General features: G+C 45.8%; 2 protein-coding genes across 5 annotated transcripts; both read left to right on the forward strand.

The window, feature by feature from the left end:
- Nucleotides 1–326: 326 nt before the first annotated feature.
- Nucleotides 327–7,223, forward strand: LOC134102880 (long-chain-fatty-acid--CoA ligase ACSBG2-like). The gene is made up of 15 exons (XM_037482164.2): nt 327–835; nt 1,602–1,676; nt 1,772–1,884; nt 2,174–2,421; nt 2,694–2,782; nt 2,974–3,094; nt 3,192–3,272; nt 3,413–3,562; nt 4,096–4,263; nt 4,362–4,543; nt 4,706–4,939; nt 5,437–5,654; nt 6,126–6,265; nt 6,354–6,597; nt 6,900–7,223. The coding sequence occupies exons 2-15, from the start codon at nt 1,612–1,614 to the stop codon at nt 6,989–6,991; spliced, it is 2,145 nt and encodes a 714-aa protein (XP_037338061.2). The 5' UTR covers nt 327–835; nt 1,602–1,611; the 3' UTR covers nt 6,992–7,223.
- Nucleotides 7,224–8,867: 1,644 nt separating this feature from the next.
- On the forward strand, nt 8,868–17,815 carry LOC119224799 (long-chain-fatty-acid--CoA ligase ACSBG2-like). 4 transcript variants are annotated; one of them, XM_062562521.1, is made up of 15 exons: nt 8,868–9,199; nt 10,165–10,308; nt 10,404–10,516; nt 11,467–11,753; nt 12,593–12,681; nt 13,117–13,237; nt 13,335–13,415; nt 13,580–13,729; nt 14,449–14,616; nt 14,700–14,881; nt 14,992–15,225; nt 15,707–15,924; nt 16,346–16,485; nt 16,567–16,810; nt 17,098–17,815. In XM_062562521.1, the coding sequence occupies exons 2-15, from the start codon at nt 10,244–10,246 to the stop codon at nt 17,187–17,189; spliced, it is 2,184 nt and encodes a 727-aa protein (XP_062418505.1). In that variant the 5' UTR covers nt 8,868–9,199; nt 10,165–10,243; the 3' UTR covers nt 17,190–17,815. The 4 variants fall into 4 exon arrangements, with proteins under 4 accessions (XP_062418505.1, XP_037338059.1, XP_037338058.1 ...); XM_037482162.2 differs by having other exon boundaries at nt 10,234–10,308; XM_037482161.2 differs by lacking the exon at nt 8,868–9,199 and having other exon boundaries at nt 10,127–10,308.
- The last annotated feature ends 253 nt before the right edge of the window (nt 17,816–18,068 follow it).

Genomic DNA, 18,068 nt, shown 5'->3' on the forward strand with positions numbered 1-18,068 from the left:
AAAATAATAAATTAAAAACGTTTAAAGTTTGTATTTAAAAACGGCACAGAGAAAACTGTTATATATAACAGTTTATATATAATTGGTGTTGCTGGATGTATATATCATTTTGTGTGCCTTAAAACAGTTGTTGCCGTTTTCAATGTACCCTCCAGTACCTTCGAGCAAGGTTGGTACGGAGGTAGTTGAACTCTATATTTACTTTTTAACCAGACTATCAGACGAAAAAAGGGTGGTATTAATGACACGTAACATAGTAAGTATTGACCAATGAACATTTTAAGTAGAAATCATGCTTTTACTGAGTTATGTTTTTGCACTTTCATACCAAGACGTAAAAGAGAAGCAGAATAATCCTGAGTTGTTTTAAGAAAAGGTTGAAAAAGTTACACAACTTTTGCTGAAACTGTTTGTTTGGTTCAAAGTCTCATTTGTCTAAATAGAACTTTACATCTTATACCTAAAATAATACCGTAGACAGGTCTGGTCAAGCACGTTTTAGTGAGTCAGGCTTGGTATAAGTCTAAATACAGTCCACACACACAGCTGCAGGAGCAGCAACTTTTAATGAGGTTTTTTTGCTGTATTTCTAATTGGCCCAATGAGCTCCATTAATTCGCCTGGAACTTAAAAGACTTTCGCAATCCTCTGAAACTAAGAGGATTGCGAAAGCTGCTAAAGTTCAGGGCGTGCATGCAGGGAAGTCGGTATGCGGCTAAGCGAGTTCTCCAGAGGCTGATGTTTCCTGCAGGGAGCAACAGACCCGCGCCGGGCAAAGGTCGATCTGAGTCTGTTCTGCACCTGACTGCGGCTGTCCATCACCTCGTTCCCAGAGGTACGGTATCTATTTTAAGACGTTCTTTTGACATTAAGGGTGAATTTAGTTTACAATCTGTTGCTACCCCAAAGCAACAGATCGTAAACTGAATGTCTTTTGTGAGGATTCCCTTTGTTTGTCTTTGACTGCTGAAGTGTTACGACTCATTTAATGCTTCAGCTACAGTTGAGAAACACGCCGCTGTGCACATTTCTGTAAACTTTGAATGTAGACGTAAGCCACTGAATTCATTAGCATTTGGCCGGCGCGCTCTGCATGACTAGTAGATGGAAATACTTGACTCTTATAGGACTTTCTACCACTCATTTTCTTCAAACGTCAGCTTTCTATATACATAGTTTGGTTATTGTAAGAAATAAGTTGTAAATGCAAACTAGACCCTGTGGCAGGTGGCCTTTGCCTGTATTGCGTGCTGCTGCATGTGACATTGTGCATCATGGTGAGCTTCCACTCATGGTCCCTAATGCTGTTCCACACGTTAGATTAGATCAACGCATTCGATTTAGCTTAAATGTACTAATGCCAGGCAACAATGTGTCATTTCTTCTAGTATGTTGGTTTGTTACTTTGTGTGATTATGGGCTTCAACGAGTGTGAAAGCATCTAAATGCATTTGGCACACAGACTGAACATTCAGCGATAGCGGTCATTGACTCTGACCTGACCTCTGACCTGTCCTTCTTGTATAAATAACCAGAGGGATGATGTTTGATAACCAGAACTTCTTGTGCTTATTTGATGTAGGTTTTTTTTGTAATTCCAGAAAATACGAGATGAGTGTCCAAGAGAAGTCGATTGAGAGCAATGGTGTTGCATTCATGGATGGTAAAGCTGAGAGGTATGAAAATGTCCCAAAGGGGGGAAAAAAAACTCCATCACGGTGTAGATTTGGTCCATTTCTACTATGGAACTAACAGCTATGTTTGTCCACAGCCTCTCCATCCAGAACCCGAAGACTCTCTCCCCCCTCCTCAACGGGGAAGCCTCCACAGCCGAGCTCTGTGGAACATCTGAGCTGGAGGAAGCCACCGAAGGACTTTCACTGGGTAAGAGCGTTAGGGAGAAACGGCTCAAGAGGGAAAGAGGTGGAAAGACCTGTCGAACTAGTAATTGCAGTGGCTCTCAGCGGCCTGTAAAGACCTGTAAATCGCGTTGCTCTGTCGCTGCACTTTACAGTCCAGTGATGTCTGCAGTCCCCTCAAAAACCACACTCTCCTTCTAAAACTTGCTTTCTCGGTTCGGCGGCGGGGGGGAGAGGGGGGTGGGGGGGTCTTCTGAAATATGTGTTGTCATCAATGCCGACTACATACAGCTGTCCATGTTGTCCCAACGCAGGAGAGCCCAATGCAGTCCAGGCGGACCAGCTGTGGAGCACGAGCCGACACCGGGCGGTCCGGCTGAGGATGGAGGCCTCGGGTCCGGCCTCGGAGACGCCCATGACGGTCCATCAGCTGTTCCTGGAGACGGTGGAAGCGCACGGGGATCACCCGGCACTGGTTTCCAAAGAAGGGGGCCGCTGGGTGACCCTGACCTGGAGGCAGTACTACGAGCAGTGCCGGGCGGCGGCCAAAAGCTTCCTCAAGGTGCGTTGGCGGAGTGACCCGTGCAGTGGAATGTGGTTTTATGTCGTGGATCGGTGTTCTCCAAAAACTAGGGAACAACATATGACATATATTCTACATCTAATATGAATATGAACGCCCTAGCCCTAGAATTCATTTGTCCCAAAGTGGTGAAATATATTTGTCTCCCGTGAGGTGGAGGGCCTTTCGAAGCGAGATGTAGGTCAAGCCAAAAGTAAGCTCCAAGTTTACATGCTCTTCTGAAAAACCACCACGACTTGTGTGCTCTCTAGTTGGGGCTGGAGCGTTTCCACGGCGTCGGGATCCTGGGGTTCAACTCTCCCGAATGGTTCATCTCAGACGTGGGCTGCATCTTTGCCGGGTGAGATCACACAGGAGGAACAGGAAGCGAAACCCCGTCGACTTGTAGAGACGCCGGAGCATCGCTTCGCATGACAAATAAAGCAGTTTTTCCTCAGATTCATCATTTGATAACTGCTGTCCACACTGAATCATGCAATGTGATCCCATTGAACTGAGATTTTTCCTCTCCATATCTGATTTGTTTCGTAGGGGTCTGGCAACAGGAATTTACACCACCAACTCGCCCGAAGCTTGTCAGTATGTGGCGGCCAACAGTGAGGCCAACGTCTTGGTCGTGGAGAACCAGAAACAGCTGGACAAAGTCCTGCAGGTCAGGAGCATCATACGAGTGCTGCAGGAACTATGTTTAAGGTTAGAAAAGCATCTGTCCTCACACGGCTTTTGTTTCATTTGTATTTCTGTGACAGGTCAAAGATCATCTACCTCACCTGAAAGCCATTGTCCAGTACAAAGGCGAACTGCAGCAGAAAGCACCATTCCTGTATACGGTACGTTCCCTCACATGGACTAAAAAGTCCAATCCTATTGTGGAACAAGAATTGTAATTCAATAACTGTGACATATCAAATGTTATAAACTTCTCTACATCAGATGCACTATGTCAAACATCCTTTCTTTATCCGTGTAGTGGGCGGAGTTCATGAAGCTGGGGGAGGAGGTGCCTGACGAGCAGCTGGATGCTGTGATTGACAGTCTCCGTGCCAACGAGTGCTGTACTCTTATATTTACATCTGGAACCACTGGCAACCCCAAAGCATGCATGTTGAGCCATGACAACGTGAGTTATCCAGACAAAATTTATTAAAACATACAGTACACACTGTGTTAGAAAGAGGCAGGTTTACATTTCACTTTCTTCTTTTCATTAGTTTTTTTGCTGCACATTTTAATTGATATTTGTAAATGAAAAAAGGAGGCGGACCCGACTTACAGCCATCGGGAGCTCCTAAAACATGTAAAATACAGATGGCAACCATTCCAGCAAATTACAGTATAACACCACTCACTGTTTGCTACCTCCCTTAAGAGGATTCTTTTAATACGTGTTTATTCAAATGCAATATACTTCATCAAAGTTATTGATTCCAAACATTTTTACGACATATTTGGGGGCCATTCCAGGAGACTCTAAGTTCCCGGCTGACCAAGAAGCAGTTGTGGCCTCCTCTAACTTGCCCTTACAACTACTGTCTCAGCCAGAGAGTTTTGTGCGTTAGTACAGTGTGAAAAAAGGCCGACTTGTTGTCTGAAAATGTAATAGAAATGTGAGTAAAATCAAAATACGGATTCTGTCTCCTCTCTATCACGCAGCTGACATGGACGGTCCACAGGGCGGCTTCGATGCTCCCCTTGAAGCCCGCCGAGGAGGTGATGGTCAGTTACCTGCCGCTCAGCCACGTGGCGGCCCAGCTGGTCGACATGTGGATGGGTATTCATTTAGCCATGACCACCTACTTTGCAGAGCCAGACGCCCTGAAGGTAAGGACGCAGACTGTTGCAACAACATATGATTGTTATTAGTGATGATTGACTATTTTATACTCCAACCCCCCCCCCCCCCCTGTCCTTTTTCCCAGGGCTCGTTGGTGAACACGCTGAAAGATGCTCGTCCCACTTGTTTCGTCGGGGTTCCTCGGGTGTGGGAGAAGATGCAGGAGAAGATGAAAGCCGTCGGTGCCAAGTCCTCTCGGACGAGGAGGAAAGTGGCGACGTGGGCCAAGTCCATCGGGCTGCGGTACACCTACAGCGCCATGAACGGGTGAGGGAGCAGCAAAGGCCGTTTGGTGGAACTTGGGACGGGAGTGACGTCAGCCCTGCATGTAGAGCTTTTGTAGAGCAGCTGGACATTTTGACCAGACGGTGGCGCTATTTCAACAGCCGAGAAATAACCAACGCGTTGTTTTTTTGTTTTTTTTCACAGGGAGAATCAGGTGCCCTGGGGCTTCATGTTGGCCAACAATCTGGTGTTCAAGAAGGTCCGCGTGGCGCTGGGCTTAGACCGCTGCAAGCTGTGCTTCACAGGCGCCGCCCCCATCACCAAAGACACAATGGACTTCTTCATGAGCCTGAACATCCCTTTGCTGGAGCTGTACGGCATGAGCGAAAGCTCCTGCCCACACACCATCTCCACCGACTCCTATTACCGAATCACAAGGTCAGCGGCAAGGCGTCGTGGAAGATGTCACATGGCACAAAAGGTCAACCCGGGCTGCTCTCGTCTTAAAGTCCACATCCATCTCCACTGTCTGCAGACTTTTAGCTCTGACTTGTCACAACAACAATCTCCCAGATGCATGACTCATAAGTATCGGGGATAAGTGTGTCTTAGTTTTCTTTGTAAAGAATGTTGGGCTTCAACTTTGCTAAAGTCCTTGCAGAGTTATTGTTATTTTCATAGTTCAACTAAGGTTATAAGTCTGCTCCTTCCTCTATCGGCACTATTTATTTTGGAAGGGAGCTGCTAAGTGCATCCTTAGCTTAGGGACAGTTTAAAGAAATGCAAACAAGCTCCAGTTTTTTGCATGAAAATGCATTTCATAGTGAACTGACAACTTATCTCTCTTTCTCTTATTTTCTAACCTTAAAGTAGAGGCACAGCTGAAGCACACCTCTTGGTCAGGTCGGGTCAGTGACTTGTTTTTGCCCCTCCAGCTGTGGAAAAGTGATGCCGGGCTGCAAGACGAAGCTGGAGAACCCGGATGAGGACGGCAGTGGAGAGATTTGCATGTGGGGCCGGCACGTCTTCATGGGCTACCTGGACATGCCGGATTTAACGGCGAAGGCCATCGACCGGGACGGCTGGCTGCACTCTGGAGATCTGGGGAGACACGACCAGAACGACTTCCTGTACATCACAGGAAGGATCAAGGGTAGGCCCGACCCTTTGAGCCACATTGTAAATTTGTAGGAAGTCATTAAAACACGCCCTTTACCAGCTACAACAGGAAATGCTGCTACAGTATTAACATTTATCTCATAAAGTCATATACGTACATTTCTGCAGAAAAAAAGGCTTTTTATTCTGTCTTGCTGAATATCAAATAATAATATTAATATTATTAAATTCAGAACTTAAATTGATACTTTCACTTGAATGAGAGATCTGAGCCCTTTTTAATGAAAAAAAGGGTTAGTGCCAAGTGTGCTTTTCAGGACAAGTTATATAATATGATGTTGAAACAACTTTTAAATTCCTTCTCTGCAGTCCTGTTAGCTTTTCCTATAATTTTTTAATACGTAATGTCCAGTTTGAACTGCAGTCACAAGGAAGCTGAAAACTAAAAATAACGTTTTTTCAGAAATGACAAGGGTCGTGTTCGGCTACAATGTTTCCTCCACAGAGCTGATCATCACTGCGGGAGGAGAGAACGTCCCCCCCGTGCCCATCGAGGACTCGGTGAAGTCCGAGTTGCCCTTCGTCAGCAACGCCATGCTGGTGGGAGACAAGCTGAAGTTCCTCTCCATGCTGCTCACGCTCAAAGTAACCCTTCGCCCCCCCCCCCCGGTTCACAGCCCATCGAAATGGGTCCACCAAACACGGCGGTCACCCTCTGCTCTGCCCCCCACAGTGCGCGGTGGACGAGGCGGGGGGGCCCACGGACCAGCTGGGTCCCGAGGCCTTGCTGTTCTGCCGGCAGCACAACGTCGCAGCCACCAAGGTGTCGGAGATCATCGCCAGCGAGGAGCCGGCGGTCTACAAGGCCATCCAGGAAGGCGTGGAGCGCGCCAACGCCAGGGCGACCTCCAACGCCCAGAAGGTCCAGAAGTGGGTGATTCTGGAGCGAGACTTCTCCGTCGGCGGAGGCGAGCTGGGTCAGTTGCTGTGCTCCAGTCATTTGTTTTAGTAAAATCCACACACACCACTGGTAAGGTGATATCGTCTACTGCTGATCTGATTGAGGGTTGAATCGCCTTTCCATCAAGGAAGACTCATTTCGTGATCAGACCTTGTGACTCTGCTGCGTGCCAGACGACATTCCAGTGACGTCGGTCTCGCTCTGAGATGTTTTTTCAAGCTTCAGTGGATCAAATGTCACCGTGTGGGTGTCGCTCAAGCAGAGACTGGGATTGTCATTCATTCAGCGTGTCGTTTTCCTTTTTTTCTGTCCGTGCAGGACCAACCATGAAGCTGAGGAGGCCCATTGTCGTGAAGATGTACCAGGAGAAGATAGATGAATTGTATGCGGTGGCTGCGGGAGGACAGTAGATTCTACGTCTCAGAGAGGAGACGACATCTTGAGAAATGTATAAATCTCTTTTCACCTGAATGTTAAAACTGTGAAAGAGGTTTGAATTATGTTGTATTTAAGAGAAAGGAAGCTTGTAATTTGTTTTTATATATTTTTCTGTTGTCTGTTTCAAGTCAATATTTAATCGATTGAATGTACATTCTAATCAACTATGTTTTTTTATTTCCCTTATCCCGAAATAAAAAATTTGCCTCTGAGGGTTTCACATTCTGTACAGATACGACCTTGTAAGTGATTAGAAAAAGGAGGGGAGAGAAACAGAGAGTGCAGTAGTTAGTCTCTCGCGTCCTGCTCAGCATGCCGCTGCATTTTAAGACTGGATGGAGGTTGACTTTTTAATAGTAGAGTTCACAAGGACACAGTGGCTGTAATTTTGAATGTGCTGTCGATGTGACGCTGCCGTAATGTGGATGAAATGATGCGCTTCAATCACCCGTCAAAGTGCACAGAGCCACTGAGTGGCCACCAACGTAAATGAATAAATGTTGACAGAGGGACGGATTAAACAGTTGGAACAAAAGACGTTGTGAGTGTTATTGTTATTGAACCGGCGTTCGATTAATAAAAGACGTGGTCTTTTTTTCATGATGACTCACTACTACATACCCAGCTTCAGTTTTCTGATGTGATTGCGGATCGTAAGCTTCAGGTTCGGCTCTGAGAGGGAGAATCAGATCCAACGGTACCGGGCCTCACTGTGAGGCTAAAAACCTCCTCTCCACAGACACTGATGACTTTTGGGGACGTCAGAGGGTGAACAGACCACCTCCTCACATTCTCATTTGACCTGTTTCACGTGAAGGTGTTTTTAGGGCTATCAGCCCACAGGCAGGTTGTTCTAAGGGTCCCTGTTCCCTGAAAACGGGGAGGTTGAAAATGAAGATGCTCAGGTATATCTGTACATCCATTTTCACGTACAAACAGTATAAGATAATGTATATTTTAAATATAAAGCAACAGGTTCGTTAGACCATATCTCAAAACACCTGAGCAGAATTGGTTATCACAATCGATAAATAATCAAACTAAAATGAGAAAAACATAAAATGTCCAACACAACAAAAGTTTAAAACACTGGTATACATACAAGGAGTATTACAGGTAGGTGGAATATACTTTGTATATGGATAGTAATTCTCTAAATTTGTTAAATAGTTGTACTTTCTATCCTGCTCTACGAAACCCCCAAGTATTTAAAAAATAAATAAAAGTGTCTCTGTTTCTAATTGTTTCATCAAATTGAAGAGAAGCCTGTTTTAAGGCACACAGGTGTCACCTGCAGCACCTGTCTGTATTATCTATGCTTGTAGTCTACAACCTTTTTTTTTTTCTCATATTTGCAATAACCTCCATGGGTTGCATGTGCCAGGATACAAGCAGTGAGGGTCGGAGTCTAGACAGATGTGGTCCGACTGGGTGGTATGACTTAGTGACATTGGTGAACTTGTGCGAGGTGAGTGGGGTGAGTGGGGTGAGGGGGGGTGAACCTTCCCCTAGATTTTCTTTTTTCCCCCGACTATCAGACAAAAGAGGAAACGATGCCTCGCAACAAGTATTGATCTATGGAATCAGAAGTCATGCACTGATTTCTGTTGCACAACTTTTGTAGAAACTGCTGAAAAACTGTTTTAATGGTTCAAAGTTGAATCTCCCCCCGCCCCCCCCCCCCGATGAACCTCAGAGAAGTTATCTAGTTTTCCCGTTGGCCTTGACACGTCTGGTCATGCATATCCGATACTGTCGTGTCATCATGAGTAGACGAAAGGATGCTAAAAAGACCCCCCCCCCCCACACACCACCACCACCACTCCTCCCCCATCGTCATAATCTGTCTGCAGATATCATTAATGGAAGCAGAGCAGGTTTCTAGCAGTGGGCAGACGCTTCTGTGTCTTATTCCCCCCCCTCGAGGAGCGGGCAACTGACGTCGAGCCTCTCGGTGGATCTTAAACACTTAACCCGGAGGATTGCAGAGGTCTTTAAGGCTCTGGGGGGGCGTGAGGCGCTGAGTGCATGGTGGTTGGCGCGCATTCTCGCAAGTTGCCAGAGTAGGTTGATATTTTCTAAAGGAAGCAACAATAGAGCACCTGACGGAGCCCGGGCAAAGGTCAGTCCGCTTTCGTCCTGCACCTGACAACAACTCTCAACCGCCGTCCCAGAGGAAGGTAGGAAAAACTCCCCCATTTCAATTGTTCATGTTGCATTGTGTGAAAAGCACGAGTTGTGATGTATTGCCATTGTGAGCGAATGAGGATGAAGCACTTACATATCTTTGAGCACTCTCTCTTTTCTGCTTTAGCTGATTTTGTTGCAGAACGTAATAAATCAATTTCCCAATTTGAACTTAAACTTCACCACAATTGTGGTTTGCATTTCTCTTGTGTGTATACGATATTTGTTGCCCCACTCATGAATATTAGGGACAGTGGGCTGGCTAGGGGATAAAAACTAAGGATTAGAGAGTGAGAGCACACTAGAGACTTTCTTTAAACCCCCCTCCAGCCCCCACAATGCTTTGAGGGATCCTTACATACTGGGACTAAACAACTGGAAACAACCTGGGCTTTCAATTATCTCTTAGATATCTCTATCTATAAGACATCTCTTATTTTTCACAAGAAGATGTAACAAAAACTTTTCTTCCAATAGAAAATCCTTTTGGGTAATGTGAAAATCCAAGGCATTAGCCACACTGTAATCCATCAATATTTGCACAATACAAGCAAGACCTTCCGTTACCACACTGTAGTTTTGTAAGTTGTATGAACTTTGGTCCAGATACATTTTGAAGTTGTAAACTTGAGGTCAACTGACTATCGGCTAGATTGACAGATCTTAATCGAATGCTGTTTCATGATAATGTACTTTTACTTGAGTGTTTATTACATTATAGCTCTACTCTACTCTACCAATATTACATTTTTTTTTAATGCTAGCTTGAATGAACTTGCACTGACTGAGATGCAGTGACATCACAGCACGCAGATGCCCTCCTTCTGGCACAATATTTGGAGTTTCAACATTTAGCGACGGCAGTCATTGGCTCTGACCTGTTGCAATCACTTTATCAGCCGTGTATAAATGACCAGAGCGGTGCCGTTTCATAACGGGAACCCCTATCTCCTCGCAGGATATCGGGAGCGTTTCCATGCTGATTCTATTTTGCGCTCATCTGATACAGTTTACTTTGTAATTCCAGCAAATACGAGATGAGCGTCCAAGAGAAGTCGATTCACAGCAATGGTGTTGCATTCATGGATGGTAAAGCTGAGAGGTATGAAAATGTCCCAAAGGGGGGAAAAAAAACTCCATCACAGTGTAGATTTGGTCCATTTCTACTATGGAACTAACAGCTATGTTTGTCCACAGCCTCTCTATCCAGAACCCGAAGACTCTCTCCCCCCTCCTCAACGGGGAAGCCTCCACAGCCGAGCTCTGTGGAACATCTGAGCTGGAGGAAGCCACCGAAGGACTTTCACTGGGTAAGAGCGTTAGGGAAAAACGGCTCCAGAGGGAAAGAGGTGGAAAGAATGTCATTTAGTAATTGTTGAGCGCAGTCAAGGGCTCACAGATATGAATTTTACTGTGAACAGCCAGAAAAAATTCAAACATTAGAATCCGAGAAGGTGGCAACGTGAACAAAACATATTTAACACCTGTGAAAAAAGGGCCAAGAATAGACGTGACTGCAGCTGCACAAAGGACAACGGTTGGGAGGCACTTATGTGCACTTAGGAGTGTCATATATCAGCAAGACTGTCAAGCAAATAAAGAAAAAAAGAGACTTTAGACAGCACTTTAAATCTCGTGCAACACAACATTCCATCCTCACACTGGAATCTGGGAACGTCCCTCCCTCTCAGCTTAAACCGTATGAAGTACTTGTTATTTGCAGGGTTTAAAGTCTGAGATTAAAAGTCTGAAATATTTTCACTGCATCAAATTATTCACCGAGATCTTTCAATTTTTGTGACCTTTTATGAAAATAGTTCCGTGTCGTTGTTTGAAAACAAAATTTGGAAATTAGACCTCAGAACCGAGTGCAGCGATTCAGGCCAAACGTGTCGCATGAGTCAGGACTTCTGGAGGAAGTTAAATAACGAGATAAAAAAACGCAAAAAGTTTTTTGCAGAACAGGGGGCAAAAAAAAAGAATATCAACACCTTACTGTTGAGTTTTTTTCAAGAGTAACAACACAAACAAACAAGTACAACACGAAAATAAAATTAGATCATAGAAAGGAATTTTTTCAGTGTCTTCCACAAACCAAACCGGCTCGGCAGGTCTCAGGTGTCCTTCCAGCCCTCCCACACTCTGATCACGCCCTCAACGCGGCGCCGCAAGAACCTCGCAGAGTTTCACTCCCGTGACTGAGTTGCTTCTCCCCGGTCGTCAATGGCCACTAAATATAGCTGTCCATGTTGCCCCAAAGCAGGAGAGCCCAACGCAGTCCCCCTGTTGGGGGCCACCGGGCCACCCCCACTGTCCCCGGCGGACCAGCTGTGGAGCACCAGCAGACACCGGGGGGTCCGGCTGAGGATGGAGGGCTCGGGTCCGGCCTCGGAGACGCCCATGACGGTCCATCGGCTGTTCCTGGAGACGGTGGAAGCGCACGGGGATCACCCGGCCCTGGTCTCCAAGGAAGGGGGCCGCTGGGTGACCCTGACCTGGAGGCAGTACTACGAGCAGTGCCGGGCGGCGGCCAAAAGCTTCCTCAAGGTGCGTTGGCGGAGTGACCCGTGCAGTGGAATGTGGTTTTGGTTTCTACTTTAAAAAGTGTTGTTGTTTATTTGTCAGGGTTTTGTGTTGTGGGTCAGTGTTCTCCAAAAACAAAATATTAAAACATGTTTTCTACATCTAATATGAAAAAGAACGCCCTTAAAGCTGAAACCCAGTGCTTTAAATTTGCATTAACAGTGTGCAACAAAAAACATTCCAATAGTGCATCTCATGTTCCACCCACATTGTTTTTAACATACTTCCGTGACATATAATTTGTGACCGTAAATAGTCAGAACGATTAGCGTTGCGCTTTAATCATGTTCCAGGGTGGAAATTCTGGTTTTGTAAACCTTCCTCTCTCACTAAACTATCCGTGAGGTCGGATCACGCCGATGACAATCAACACTCAGGTGTCTTAAGTTCACAGCTTCTGTTCCAGCTCATGTTACGTGGCCATTTAAAGCTGAAACTCAAGCTTAACCCATAATGACTGTTTACGTCCAGTCTGCTGCAGAGAACAAAATAAATATTTCATTTCAGTACACCTCATGTTCTGCCTGCACTGTTTGTAATCTACTAGTTCAGCAGAGGTATTTGACATTCTTTATCTTACAGGAGTAATAGGCTAAATAACTGAGATTTTTCTCACTTGCATTATCTATGGCGTGAGATCGGAAACCCAGACTTGGGTGTGTGAAGTTCACGTCTTGTGTTACATCTGCTTGTTAATACGTTGTGTCTTCACGAGGTGGTTCCCTTTTGAAACAAGATGTACAGTGTGTCACGTGTAACTTCATCACGAAAGAAAAACGACCCACGACTTGTGTGCTCTCTAGTTGGGGCTGGAGCGTTACCGCGGCGTCGGGATCCTGGGGTTCAACTCCGCCGAATGGTTCATCTCAGACGTGGGCTGCATCTTTGCCGGGTGAGATCACACAGGAGGAACAGGAAGCGAAAACCCCGTCGGCTTGTAGAGACGCCGGAGCATGTGCGGCACTGCACGGGCTAATCTCAATGTGCATCTCTGTGTCCCCACCCAAAGCCGTTAAGGCCGTATCAGTTAATAAAGTTCAATCAGTAATGTGGGCGTTAAACCTCTAACCTGCAGCTGTCCTCAGATGAACGTGCAACATTGAAGTTGCATATTTTATGCCCCTTTTTGCCTCATTTTGATAAATACTGAACAGATAAATCAGACATTAACTTCAGTTAATTCTCATGGGTCTCTCTAAAAAAAAAAAAACGTGTGCTAAATCTATTGAGACAAACTGTAGTCAGAAGAGCAAAATCCACACTAAATCATGCAATGTGATCCCATTGAACTGAGCTTTTTCCTCCCCATATCTGATTTGTTTCGTAGGGGTCTGGCAACTGGAATTTACACCACCAACTCGCCCGAAGCGTGTCAGTATGTGGCGGCCAACAGTGAGGCCAACGTCCTGGTCGTGGAGAACCAGAAACAGCTGGACAAAGTCCTGCAGGTCAGGAGCATCATACGAGTGCTGCAGGAACTATGTTTAAGGTTAGAAAAGCATCTGTCCTCACACGGCTTTTGTTTCATTTGTATTTCTGTGACAGGTCAAAGATCATCTACCTCACCTGAAAGCCATTGTCCAGTACAAAGGCGAACTGCAGCAGAAAGCTCCATTCCTGTATACGGTACGTTCCCTCACATGGACTAAAAAGTCCAATCCTATTGTGGAACAAGAATTGTAATTCATTAACTGTGACATATCAAATGTATTAAACTTCTCTACATCAGATGCGGTTCAGTTCGTTCTGGATTTAGCACTTTGTCAAACATCATCTCTTTATCCATGTAGTGGGCGGAGTTCATGAAGCTGGGGGAGGAGGTGCCTGACGAGCAGCTGGATGCTGTGATTGACAGTCTCCGTGCCAACGAGTGCTGTACTCTTATATTTACATCTGGAACCACTGGCAACGCCAAAGGATGCATGTTGAGCCATGACAACGTGAGTTATCCAGACAAAATACTTTTACTTTACTCTCAGCCTCATTCTTCTGACATTTATACACGATTCCTTCTTACTCAATTATTTTTATTATTAATGAATCTATTAGTTAATTGATTGTTCCTGAGAATTTCTTGCGTTTCTTAACTGAAGAAAAATTGATAATAATAAATAATTATGATAAACAAATAGTTGTTATGGTCACACAATGAAGGCCAGAGCAAATCATTGCTTGTGAACTGTATATAATCATAAATTAATAAACATATTAAAGCTGAATAAAGGAAGCTGGTGTTCAGTAGTTTCTCCAAAGGTATTTTATTTTGTATTACCTTTTTGCCTCATTAAATATTTGGGGAGATAAATTACACTAAGTAAAGTATTCACGGAAATTAAAAGAAGACCCAACATAGAGACCTGGGGAACTCCAAAAAACACTGTAAGATGCATTTATTGGCAACAAATATGTTAGCATCTCGTAGCAACCAGACCAGACACTTCCTACTGAACCCAAAGTTTCCCGCCTCCCTCAAGTGGAGTTTTTTCCAATGCCATACACATCAATGGATTGATCCAACTGCACCACAACAGTGGCTGTGAACACAAAACCTCAAACAACTAAACCTTTCAATAGCCTCGACCAGAGAGTTTCTTAAGATACGGATTACATTTCTGTGTTCTGTGAACCAGTGTTTGACGCCCTGTTTTGTGACACGCAGCTGACCTGGACGGTCCGCACGGCCTCTACGATGCTCCCCTTGAAGCCCGCCGAGGAGGTGCTGATCAGTTACCTGCCGCTCAGCCACGTGGCGGCACAGCTGGTCGACATGTGGTTGGGTGTGGCTTTCGCCATGACCACCTACTTTGCAGATCCAGACGCCCTCAAGGTAAGGACGCCAACCGTTGTACTAAAACAGTTATTATCGACGTTTTCACTATTTTTACTCCAATCGGCCGTTATTTTTCCCAGGGCTCGTTGGTGAACACGCTGAAGGAGGCTCGTCCCACTTGTTTCCTGGGTGTTCCTCGGGTGTGGGAGAAGATGCAAGACAGCATGAAAGCCATCGGTGCCAAGTCATCCCCACTGAGGCGGACGGTGGCGGCCTGGGCCAAGGCTAAAGGGCTGCAGTACAACTACAGCGTCATGAACGGGTGAGGGAGCAGCAAAGGTGGCTCGTTTTACATGTTGACCCAAAGAAGGCGGCAAATCAAAAGTTTATGAGAAGGTGCAAAGGGGTAATTCAGAATTTTTTTTTTCACAGGGAGAATCAGGTGCCCTGGGGCTTCATGTTGGCCAACAATCTGGTGTTCAAGAAGGTCCGTGAGGCGCTGGGCTTAGACCGCTGCAAGTTACACTTTACAGGCGCCGCCCCCATCACCAAGGACACCCTGGAGTACTTCATGAGCCTGAACATGCCTTTGCTGGAGCTGTACGGCATGAGCGAAAGCTCGGGCCCACACACCGTCTCCAGCGACACCTTTTTCCAAATCACGAGGTCAGCGGCAAGGCATCATGGAACATGTCACATGGTTAAAACCATCAGTCCTGTCAGTCTTCTTATCTCCAGCTAAAGCTCCTCTCAAAAAGCGACGACCATCTCCACCTGTCGGCAGATTGGTGACCAGCGGAGATGAGTTGAACTCGAAGGTCCTTGCTGGTGTGGAGGGAGAAGAGAAGAGGGGAGAAGGGCAGCATTGAGGGTCGCTTGGTGTCAGACATGACGTCTGTGACCAAGCTACAGGCAGAGATTAATCTTCAAAAACCGTTGAATTTCATGTGGCGTTTAGCACCGGTTTGTGATGTTTACCCGCTGCAATGTGCAGCATCTTCTAATAGTATTTGGGATATGTGCGTCTCCGTTTTGGCTGTAAAGCACGTTAGGCCGCAGCCTTGCAGCCTTCTTTGCACTAAACCTTAATGTAGAGGTGAAGAACAACTCTTGGTCGAGTCTCAATCTAATGCTCTGTCCCCTCCAGCTGTGGAAAAGTGATGCCGGGCTGCAAGACGAAGCTGGAGAACCCGGATGAGGACGGCAGTGGAGAGATATGCATGTGGGGCCGGCACGTCTTCATGGGCTACCTGGACATGCCGGACAAAACCGAAGAGGCCATTGACCAGGACGGCTGGCTGCACTCTGGAGATCTGGGGAGACACGACCAGAACGACTTCCTGTACATCACAGGAAGGATCAAGGGTAGGCCCGACCCTTTGAGCCACATTGTAAATAAGTAGGAAGTTGTTAGAACACGACCCTTTACCAGCTACAACAGGAAGATGTCACACCAAAGGTATTTTCTTCATTATATAAGTTATAATATTGATACTTTGGTGCATTTTGCTGGGTAATTCTTTACCTTAACCTAAACATTTGTGATTACAGGACTTTGATTTTGATTAGATTATAGTTGTAGTGGCAAATAAAATAAAATGTTTTGGTCCTTCGAACCTTTCATGGTAATTCATATAGTATGATGCAAACTGATGCAAATCTTTCATATTTTTTTGACAGCTGCCACACACAGCGAAGTTTAATCAGGAACTACAATGGTCATTGTGAGGTGACGTCAAACAGGTGACATATTTCATACCAAAGCCAAATTCTGTTTCCTCCACAGAGCTGATCATCACTGCGGGAGGAGAGAACGTCCCCCCCGTGCCCATCGAGGACTCGGTGAAGTCCGAGTTGCCCTTCGTCAGCAACGCCATGCTGGTCGGAGACAAGCTGAAGTTCCTCTCCATGCTGCTCACGCTCAAAGTAACCCTCCGCCCCCCCCCCACCCCCCCATCGAAATGGGTCCACCAAACACGGCGGTCACCCTCTGCTCTGCCCCCACAGTGCGCGGTGGACGAGGCGGGGGCGCCCACGGACCAGCTGGGTCCCGAGGCCTTGCTGTTCTGCCGGCAGCACAACGTCGCAGCCACCAAGGTGTCGGAGATCATCGCCAGCGAGGAGCCGGCGGTCTACAAGGCCATCCAGGAAGGCGTGGAGCGCGCCAACGCCAGGGCGACCTCCAACGCCCAGAAGGTCCAGAAGTGGGTGATTCTGGAGCGAGACTTCTCCGTCGGCGGAGGCGAGCTGGGTCAGTTGTTGTGCTCCAGTCATTTGTTTTAGTAAAATCCACACACACCACTGGTAAGGTGATATCGTCTACTGCTGATCTGATTGAGGGTTGAATCGCCTTTCCATCAAGGAAGACTCATTTCGTGATCAGACCTTGTGACTCTGCTGCGTGCCAGACGACATTCCAGTGACGTCGGTCTCGCTCTGAGATGTTTTTTCAAGCTTCGGTGGATCAAATGTCACCGTGTGGGTGTCGCTCAAGCAGAGACTGGGATTGTCATTTATTCAGCGTGTCGTTTCTTGCAGGACCAACCATGAAGCTGAGGAGGCCCATTGTCGTGAAGATGTACCAGGAGAAGATAGATGAATTGTATGCGGTGGCTGCGGGAGGACAGTAGATTCTACGTCTCAGAGAGGAGACGACACCGTTTAATGTACAAATCTCGTTTCACCTGAATGTTAAAACTGCAAAAGAGGTTTGAATTACGTTGTATTTAATGGAACAGACGCTTCTGCCGCGTTTCGATATGTGGCGACTGCCTGTTTCGCTGAAGTCGATATTTAAGCTGTCAAGTGTGCCCACGGAGCCCATTTTGTAAATAAAATATCCTCATCAGAGCCAAATTGTGCCATTTACTGTCGGCACACATTGTTTGCTGCCACGCTGGAAAACACTGGATGGTGTCAGTCATCATTTTTATAGTTTATGAAGGAACTAATGTGTTGTTCTTCTTTTTGTAAAAGCAGAAAATATTTTGAGGAATGAATTGCTGCCTTTCTGTCTGAAGCTTTGAGATGATCCTCATCCCTGAAAACAGCGGACATGACCTCTGAGGACTGGATTGAACTGTAAATAAAAGAAAAAAAGAGTCCAATCCAGTCACGTGCAATCATGTGTGAATTGTAAAGCATCCATTTAACTTGTTGCTTCTCCATGTACAGTTTGACAAATAGTGAAATGTGATGAATGCCCGGTGATTTTAAATAAAAGCAAGTGATTAACCAAGTTTGATTAAAAATATTTATATTATTATTTCTAAAAGTGCAGAGTGCACCTAAATGATCCTAATTAATGCTGTGATGCATTTAAATAGGGGATAGTAGTGGGATAGTTTTCTTTTACCATTATTGGTACTGATTACTGATCTGTTCACTGTGACTGAACTTGTGAAAGAAATTTAAAAAAATGTTTAAGATAAAAGCTACGAGGTCAGAACTGTCCCAATAAATGAAAAAACATCTGACCATCTCATCCCATCTGAACTGTTTGCACATGA

This window comes from Pungitius pungitius, chromosome 5 (assembly GCF_949316345.1).
Source record: "Pungitius pungitius chromosome 5, fPunPun2.1, whole genome shotgun sequence".
In the NCBI taxonomy this organism is placed as follows: Eukaryota; Metazoa; Chordata; class Actinopteri; order Perciformes; family Gasterosteidae; genus Pungitius; species Pungitius pungitius.